The sequence below is a fragment of the Coccinella septempunctata genome, chromosome 7 (genome assembly GCF_907165205.1).
Source record: "Coccinella septempunctata chromosome 7, icCocSept1.1, whole genome shotgun sequence".
In the NCBI taxonomy this organism is placed as follows: domain Eukaryota; kingdom Metazoa; phylum Arthropoda; class Insecta; order Coleoptera; family Coccinellidae; genus Coccinella; species Coccinella septempunctata.
The window spans coordinates 22,463,733-22,473,846 of record NC_058195.1 but is presented as its reverse complement, the minus strand read 5'-3'; the positions used below and the strand labels follow the sequence as shown (position 1 = coordinate 22,473,846).

Sequence of the window (10,114 nt, the reverse complement as noted above, 5' to 3'; positions counted from 1 at the left end):
AGGTCATTTGATAAAATATTTGCGAATATATCTGATCCTAATAAAACATCGATTTCATTAGGAATATAATAATGCGGATCAGCGAGAGGTAAACCGAGTAAATATTTCCAAGATTTGGAATCTAAGGGATAAGGAGGTATTTTATCACATATTTTGGGCAAAATAAGGGCGTCAACAGTTAAACAAATATCAGAATTCCCAATGGGATTCAAAAAAAGTTGAACAATGCCATTGTTCGCAACTTGGGTATTGCCGATGCCGTTAATGACCACGTCTGAATTAATTTTCGGAAGATTCAAAACGTTAAAACTTTTTTGCGATATAATCGAAATTTCTGAACCAGAATCCAGTAACGCACGAAATTTCTTGTGCGTACCATCACGAGCTCGCACTTCAATCAATGCAGTACCCAGCATAACAGTACGGGATCGGTGTTGCGCAGCGAACGAATTATTATTATCGAACGCAATCGAAGAAGATGCGGCAATTTCAGCACCGGGCGTCGCCGTTTCATTCCGGTATCGATTCGAATTTATAGGAACAGATTTTTCAAAATGTTCATTTTCAAAATGCAAAGTTGTATGATGTTTTCTGCTTCCACATTTTCGGCATGATGACTTTGATTTACATTTATTTAACATATGCATGTCACTCAAACAAGCAAAACAAAGAAATTTACTCTTGGCGTATGAAAACCGGTCGCGGGGCGTTTTATTCAAATATTGTTCACAATTGTAGAGATTATGATTTTCATTACATAATGAACACTGTGCGGCTTTAGAATCTCGGCGTGCAAGAAAATTATTTGAAGATTTATTTGCTAATGGTTTAGTGGATCTAGAAATGGGTTTTTGAATACTGCTTCCAGAAATATTGTTCAAACCATTGCAGTACCTTTCCAGAAATTCAAACAAAGTTTTATATTCCGGAATTTCTGTTGAACCGTATTCGTTCTCAAAAGCTCTAGCAGTATCAGGATCAAGTCGGGATAAGAACATATGAGTCAGGACAAAATCACATTTGATATCTACGTTCATATTTTTCAAACTTTGTAAATTTATAGAGAAAGTGTCCAATAGTTTGCGGAGTAAAAAAGGATTTTCAGTTTTTAAAGGAGCGAAGTTTTCAATAGGGAGCCAATAAGCTCGAGCTTGGGCTCGAGGATTTGTGAAACGTTTTATCAAGGTATCATAAGCTGACTGATAGTTTTCATTAGTTGCTTTGAGGTGTTTGATAAGATCTAATGGCGTACCATTTAGAGAAGAGATCAAATAATTAAATTTCTCAACTGGTTTGAGATTTGAATTCGAATGAACTAAGGCATCAAACATATCTTTGTATGCAGGAAATTCTCTGATATCGCCAGAAAACCGTTTCAAATCAATTTTAGGTAACCTCACGTGCGAAATTTCAGAAATAATTCTATCTGCGGCCACAGTCGCATTCAAAGGAGACATTGCATCGTTTTCAAATAATTCAGCATAAATCGATTTGACATCATAAAACGTTTCAAGAAACTTACATTTAAGATCATCTTCTGCGTTCAAATCTGAGTCTTTATCAGTTGATAACAAAGATAGGATGCCACTATGATATTTTTGAAATTCTTCATTCAGAAAATCAAGAGAAGTATAACGAACTTTGAATTTCGTTTGTTGCTTATGATCCTTTTTAACTGATATAGCTAAATTGTTAATTATTTCCATCTCCTTTATACAACTCTGCCTCAGAGCGACCTGTTTACGAAATTTATCAGACATTTTTAAAAGTTTGTATCAATAATAAAAGGAGTGAATTCAATACGCAACTATAATATTGTGTTTGTAAACAATGCGAACCTCTGAATAAATATTAAATATGACGTTGAAGGATGACCACTGATAACGGCTGAACAGAGCATATGATTTCAGGCGATAAATTATCTTCAAGATGGTTGAATTTATAATGAATTAAATCGAATTTTCAGGAAATGAAAAATTTTCGAAATTTTGCGGTAAATCAAAACGAATGTATTGAATAATATATTAAAATTATTCAAAACGTAAGTTCGAAGCGATTGGCCTGAAATGACCAAAGAAAAGAGATTCAATTAATTTTTGAAAAAAAAATGAAAATTAGTATTTAGAGTATATTTTCAACAAAATCAAAGAGGACGAAGGGCCTTAACATCCGGCTCGAAGGACCATGTTACAAAGCTCAAAATTGGTGCTTTAAGAACTTTAAGTTGTTAAAGGCCGGAGAGAATTAAAGTGGACTGATTGGACCTCAATCCTCGAGATTTCCGTTGAAAATTCAATAATAGCGAATAGGACCCCTCACAAATCAATAAATTAAATAAATATTGAAACAAAACCAACGATTTACGACTTACCCTTAAAAGGATGGTTCTGCTGCTGCTTGAAGGGCCCTTCTTTCTGGAGATGAACACAACACTATGTCCTTTGGTGTGTATTCACGAACTATAGCGGCTTGATTACAAGTTAAATAGTTGAAATGCGTCCAAACTTTTGGAAAATAGCGAAAATAGAAAAAATAGAATTTAACTGCGTGGCGGTTTCTTAAGAATTGTCTCTTCCTGTTTCTGCTTAACCACTACGCACATGCGCCAACAAAAGAGGTAGCTGTACGCAACTCGTTGGCAGAATATTCAAAACTTGAATTTAAAAATAAAGAAAAAACTTGTGAGAAGTCCCCCCCTAATGAAAAACAAACAATATATTTTGGTATATATTTCGTGATTACGAAACACCATAAGTTTGGTAATTTTAGAAATATGTGACCAGATAATGAAATTACCTGGCGCCCATTAGAACTCTTTAATTTTTTTTTTACTTCATGCTCCAGAGGGAAACCCACCCTGAGTGAGCTAGCTGGTCACTTTTGTTACAACTGCAAATTTGAAAAAAAAATCAACTTTGTTTGATTTAATTAACTTTGGTTTATTTTTAACGTAACAAGTTGCATGAAAGAGTTAGATGTAGAAAAATTAACAATGAAACAATGACAGTTTTCAAGGACAATATCTCACGGGAAATGTCGATTAACATCAGCAATACCTAAAATTTAGATGCAAATGAAATGTGGAATGCATTTTCTAAAATTTTTAAGGCTCATTTTGAGTCCAGCTTCCCAATGATAGAATTCCCTGCGCAACAGAAAGACAAATTTAATTTTCGTGAAAATACTGAAATAAAGTCGACAAAATCATTACTTGATCGGGTCTTCACTCTTTCTAGTGTGAAAACAGAGTTTTCAAATCTTTACAAAAGAATTAAACTCCAATATGATGAAGCAATTATTCGCCATAAACAGAAGTTCTATAAAAATAAAATAGTCTATTCTACGAACAAATAAAAAACATTAATTAATTGGACAGTTTGGAAAGTTATCAACAGTGTAACTAGGAAAAGGGAAAATAATAAAATGAACATATCCATAACGGGCGAGTCGATCGATTAAGCCAATAATTTCAATAGTCATTTTATAGAAATTGCAGATGATTTAACTGAGAACTTTAGGGTTGACAATAATCACTTGGAGACACAAGGTTTTCACAAGTCATTTTTTATGTTCGATATAGAGGAATCTGAGGTTGTTGCAGTGGTCAGAAAGATGAAAAATTTTCATCATTTGGATATGATCAAATTCCAATGTCAATTATAAAGGGATCCATAGATATCATTGTTAGACCATTATGTATCATCCTAAACGAGTCATTCGCAACTGGAATATTTACAGATGAGTTAAAGATAGCCGTAGTTAAGTCCTTGCATAAAAAAGATGATCCTGTGAATTTAAATAATCATAGGCCCAATCAGTTTGCTCACATCTTTTTTCAAAATCTTCGAAAAAATACTTGCTAATAGATTATTGAACTATCTCAGCAAATTCAAACTGCTGAATCCTAGCCAACACGGATTCCTACCAGGACGAAACACAGAAACGGCAATTTTCGAGCTCACACAGACAGTTCTTAAGGCCTTGGACCTTGGCGTGATCCCCACGGGATTGTTCCTGGATCTTTCTAAGGCGTTTGACTGTGTGGATAATTTGTTACTGAAAAAACTTGAAACGCTCGGTATTAGAGGTAGTCAACTGACTCCTTTTAAGAGTTATCTTCAAGACAGAAAGCAGAGAGTTCAAATACAGTTAAATAATGTGTAGAATATGTCGGATGAGAGAGCGATCAAAGTAGGTATAATACAGGGAAGCATACTGGGCCATATTCTTTTTATCATCTACATTAATGATCCAATTCCAATCACGAATGATATTAAAGTGGATCCAGTAGACTATGCTGATGACAAGAATTTAATAATCCATTCTTCTCAGGTGAGCAACCTCAAGTCCGACATATAGTAATAGTAATAGTAATAGTAATAGTAATAGTAATAGTAATAGTAATAGTAATAGTAATAGTAATAGTAATAGTAATAGTAATAGTAATAGTAATAGTAATAGTAATAGTAATAGTAATAGTAATAGTAATAGTAATAGTAATAGTAATAGTAATAGTAATAGTAATAGTAATGTTTATTCATTTGCACACAATTATTGTATAACAATAAAAGGGAAATAAGTCAAACTGAAAGAACAAATTCAAATTGAAGAACAATATTCATAAAATTCTGTAATGTTGTAGGGTTCACAGTCTATGATCAGTTTCCGAACTTCATTCCTAAAAACCTTTTCACTGCCTGCTATACGGTACTGTTTGGGTAATCTGTTGTAAAGCTTTAGGGACATAAATTCTGCTTGATGTTGTGATAATGTCAGGTGGCATTTTGGTAGTAAATCGCTATCCATTTTTCTGGTGTTATTCTCATTTTTGAACTTGATGAAAAATTCAGTATGATGGTAAACGAACATTACGCACTTGTAAATATACAGGCCAAACAGGGTCATGAGACCCAGCCTCTTGAAAACACCACGACAGGTTTCGCTCCCTTTCATTCCACAAATTGTTCTGATTGCCCACTTTTGGTCTATAAAGATTTTGTTTGCTAGAGAACTGCTCCCCCAGAAAACAACACCATACATCATCTGTGACTCAAAGTTCGCAGAGTACACAATCCTCAACACTGACTCATCCAACCGATGTCTCAAAACATTTAATGTATATATAACAGAATGTAGACGCTTACTAAGGGATTTGCAATGAGTTTCCCATTTCATGTCACTATCAATGTAGAGTCCAAGGAATTTTGTCGAGGCGTTCACAGATATCTGTTGTCCATTTACTGAAACCGTACTTGGAAATGAGGTATTGGGTTTCTTGGTATGGAAAAATACTGCCTCGGTCTTTTCCATGTTCAGCTTTATTCGATTCAAATCGCACCATTCAATTACTTGTTTCAAGTAAGTTTGAGCAGATGTAATCACTCTTTCTATATTATGATCTATTGCGGTGAAATTTGAATCGTCTGCATACAGAAGAACAAGCAAGATCTTAAGGAAATCGGGTAGATCATTTATATAAATGAGAAACAGAAGTGGTCCCATTATGCTACCTTGTGGGACTCCAGTGTGAGTCCGGACCTCCCCCGAAATGACGAAAGCACCATCCCCACCAATCACCGTTCTCTGAACTCGATCTTTCAAATATGACTCTATCAGTTTAAGCTGATTGTCTCGAATTCCATAGGCTTCCAGCTTTCTCAATAAAATGCTATGGTCAACACAGTCAAAAGCTTTGGAAAAATCTATGAAAACACTCAATGGTATATCTCCATCCTCCAAAGCATTCATAATGATCTTTACAAGGCTGAAAATTGCGGTCTCGGTGTTTCAGAAATCCATGTTGATGTGGAGAAAAAATCCCAAACTTTTTGAAAAATTTCATCATCCTATTTGAAAGTATTTTTTCAAATATCTTTGAGAAACTCGTTAAGATACTTATGGGGCGGTAATTTGATAGATCCTCTTTATCACCTTTTTTGAACAGTGGTTTGATTATCGCAATCTTGAGGGAGTCCGGAAACACACCCTCCATATATGCTTGATTTACTAGTCGACAGAGTGGTTTAACGATGGAAGAAATAGAGTGCTTCAGAACCCTAATCGGTATGTTATCATGTCCGCAAGAGTTTTTGGTCTTAATAGATTTAATTGTACTGATGAGTTCTTCCTCTGACACATCAAACATAAAGAAAGATTTTTCGTTGCGAACAATGTTTGGAAATGGTGGATTTTTCTGCGTTCTTCCATGCTGTGGGGTGGCATCTCTGAAAAATTTATTGAATCTGTCAGCTAACTTTTTGGGATCCCCAGAAGGCAGGGTGGCTTGATTAGTTCTTCTATCATTTCCAGTAAGAGATTTTACAATTTGCCAAACCTTTCTTGTTTTGTTTTCTGATTTTTTTATTTGGTCATCATAATAATGTCTTTTATAATTTCTGATAGCGTCGTCATATTTTCTCTTCAATGCCTTATATTCTTTCAAATATGAGGAGTTTACACTAGATATAGTGAACAATATATCTAGTTGATTTTTTAGTTTTTTTATTTCAGCATTTTGTTTATGTTTACATGTTTGTGTTATTGTGATGTTTTTATATGGAAAATTTGCATCAAATATCTCACTGTATTTCGAAGTAAAAGCATTCCATCTTGAATTTATGTCATCTGAGGCAGCATTTATAATATTTTCCCAACTTACTCTGGATAATTCAATACTGAAATTTTCAAGTGATCTGTGATTTATGGTTCTAATCTTAATTCTTTGCAACTCTAGGTTCTGTCGAGCAGTACATGGGAATGTGAACTTTTGGGCTAGGTGATCTGAAGTATGTGACTGTAATACAGATACTGAGCCTCCTTCAATGTTAGTTAGAATATTATCAAGGCAGGTTTGCGAATGGGCAGTTATACGCGTTGGTTGGTTAACTAAGATTTTAACTTTGAAACCCTCCAGTAAAGTTAAGAATTTCTGGGTCGCATTGCTTTCCACATCTAAGAAATTTACATTGAAATCACCGGTGATAACATAATCAGCATTCTCCCTACAAAGAGTCGACAACATTATCTCAAACCTTGAGAGAAAAGTATCCAAATCAGCATAAGGCAATGTATTCGGTCTGTAGACAGCCACTATTATTACCTTCCTCTTCTCTATGGTACATTCACAAGCAGCACACTCAAAAACCTTGCATATTGATAGACGAGTTAGGTCTAATCTTGGTTTAGTTGTGATACCCACCTTACAATATATGGCAGTACCTCCATGTTGATTAAGTTCTCTGCAGAAGCTTGATATGAGTTTAAATCCTTCCATTTGATATGCTTGTAATTGACTTGAGTCTTTCCAGTTTTCCGTCACAGTAATTATGTTAGCTTCTTCCAAATTACTAAATAACTCCAGTTTATTCATTGCATTTCCTATTGACTGGACATTCTGATGAATGATATTCACTTTGTTATTACATTGAGGATGTTGGCTTTCTATGAAAAAAATTTCTAAATGAAAATTTCCTCAGAATAACCCCTTCTGGCCAGAAATCTGATTTACACAATTCACCAAATAAGCTATCTGAAACAACTCCCAAACTGAAAGCAGAATTTCTCCCTTTTGTACTTAACTTTTTCACCTCAATTTTTTCATTCCTAAATTCAGTGCATTCCTTCACGTATTCCTCTATCATCGATTCTGAAACACTTGTGCCAGCAATTTTTCCAACATAGATCCATTTTTTCTTTGATGCTCCCGATATAACTGATGTCTCCAATTTCTTTGAGCCAGTACATATTACCCGATCCAATCTTTTCGATTTTCCGGTAACTGTTTTCCATTCCCCTTCATAGTCGTTGTTATGTTTTGAAACAGTTTTGACATTGATGTTTTGCATTTGCGCATCATAAATGTCACTGTCAGTCAGTGATCCAGGCCTACTCAGTGGAGAAACTGACTTGACGGATGGTGGTGGAACCAGTAGGCTAGATGTACGATTACGATATGACGTTTCTGTGTTGGGAATTTTTAGGTTAGATGTTATGTTGTTCTCTGTTTCGGTTATCTGTTTCGCTCTGTTTACACTCTTTTTCGAAGATGAATTCGATTGTACATTGTTACCTTTTTTTTCAGCTGCTTTTTCAACTTGAGTTGTCGCCAACTTTTCCATCAATAAATTGTTATTTTCGATCAAAATCTTATTCTTCTCTAGGACCTCCTTTAATAGTGCTCTCAAATAAGATATCTCAATATTCAGAATATTATTCGTTGTTTGAAGTTCTTTGATATCGTCGTCTCTCTTATCTGAACTCGAACGTTCGTGTTTACAAACGGCCGATTTCACGCTTGCAGACCGCTCCATGCACCCGGGATGAAAAATTCCATAGCACCTAGCACACTTAACAGACTCCACCACTTTTCCCTTACAGTAAGAACATTTAATTTCGCTCTCTTTAATATTTTTGGCAGAGCCACTTTCTGCGTGTTCGCCTTCGGAAGCCATTTTTTATTATTATATATATGCATGCTATTAAACATAGTTTATGAATGGTGTATTGGAACCGCTCTAATTTTGAATAAAGAGAAAACCGAATACATGATTTTTGCCACTGACAAGTCATCTTCACAATATCCTGAACAATTTACCTATAGTGGTCAGGTTAACAAATTTTCTGCAACTGTGAAATTTCTTGGGTTGAATATAGATTGTTTCATGAAGTGGAAGGAGCATATTAATTACACTGATCGACAAAATTATAGCTTTGTTCTCCCACCTAAGGAAAATATATATATTTTGAATCTTCGTAGCCAAGGTATAAACGCACGATAAATAAAAAGTGGAAGTTAGCTCTTGTTGTTTTTTAATAATTATATTCATGATTTTTAACAAAAACAATGCATTATAATATTTGCAATGGTGTAAAAGATTCCGATCGCTTAGATCTTTTGTCTTTTCTGCTGTAGGACGACTCCAGTATTTCTCTAACGATGGACCAACACTATTCAGCAAGCATAGAGGGTTCCCCTTTGCCTTGGTAGCGTTTTTCGAATGACGCGATGTCTTGATGGAATCGCTCTCCATGCTCGTCACTTACGGCTCCCATATTTTGTGGAAAGAAATTAATATGTGATTGCAAAAATTGTATTTTTAAGCCCGTTTGCAACAGCCGAGAATTCTCTAGAGAATTTGCTCGAAAATTCATGCGCCGTGAATTATATACCGTTGCCAACGCACTTTCGGTAGAATTCTCTGTTCAGTTGCATACAAAATAATCTCTGCCGTTTTCTTGCGAAAATTTTGTAGAGAATTCTCCAGAGAATTCTCGGCTGTTGCAAACGGGCTGTAAGGACATGTTGCATCCCATTTTTTGATGAGCCTGTAACATCATTTTGACGATATCTAGATATTTTCATATTGCGGAGATTTGTGATTGCCAAGAAAATTTTTGGTCACTTCTACAAAGGACAACCAGGCTTCTTTTTCAAAGTCATTCAATGCTGCCAGAAACCGAACTTGTTTCAATAGTTTGTTTATTTTATAAAGTAAAGTAGGGTTCAGAAGTGCGAACATGGACAATTTACTCATGTCTTTTATTTTGATAACGGGAGCTAAACAAACGTAAGTACTATTATTTTTGTAATAAGGTGAGGAATACCTAACAAAAAAAATATAAATCTCTTAGGTGGGACATGTTGCATCCCATTTTTTGATGAGCCTGTAACATCGTTTTGACGGTATTTATATATTGCGGAGATTTGTGATTGCCAAGAAAATTTTTGGTCACTTCTACAAAGGACAACCAGGCTTTTTTTCAAATTCATTCAATGCTGCCAGAAACTGAACTTGTTTCAATAGTTTGTTTATTTTATAAAGTATCGTAGGGTACAGAAGTGCGAACATGGACAATTCACGCATGTCTTTTATTTTGATAACGGGAGCTAAACAAACGTAAGTACTATTATTTTTGTAATAAGGTGAGGAATACCTAACAAAAAAAATATAAATCTCTTAGGTGGGAGAACCCTTGTTGAATAGTGTTATTTATATAACAGGAAGATTAAGTTCCGTAGTTTATAGTTCAAGGATATTGAGGGATTATGTTGATCAGGAAGTTCTTAAGGCGGTCTACTACTCTAGTTTTCAATCACTGCTAAGTTATGGATCAA

The 10,114-nt window shown here is 34.9% G+C and overlaps 1 protein-coding gene across 1 annotated transcript; it reads right to left on the bottom strand.

The window, feature by feature from the left end:
* Positions 1 to 7,319: 7,319 nt before the first annotated feature.
* On the bottom strand, positions 7,320 to 8,450 carry LOC123317643. Its single transcript, XM_044904248.1, has 2 exons — positions 7,587 to 8,450; positions 7,320 to 7,440 (listed from the first exon to the last, which is right to left on the bottom strand). The coding sequence occupies exons 1-2, from the start codon at positions 8,448 to 8,450 to the stop codon at positions 7,408 to 7,410; spliced, it is 897 nt and encodes a 298-aa protein (XP_044760183.1). The 3' UTR covers positions 7,320 to 7,407.
* Positions 8,451 to 10,114: the final 1,664 nt, after the last annotated feature.

Bases quoted from the DNA above. Each gene is read 5' to 3' on its own strand.
- LOC123317643 (XM_044904248.1), bottom strand. From the start codon at position 8,450: ATGGCTTCCGAAGGCGAACACGCAGAAAGTGGCTCTGCCAAAAATATT. The intron at 7,441-7,586 runs GTGAAAAAGTTA...TTTTTTTCATAG, and splicing joins TTAGGAATGAAAAAATTGAG to AAAGCCAACATCCTCAATGT.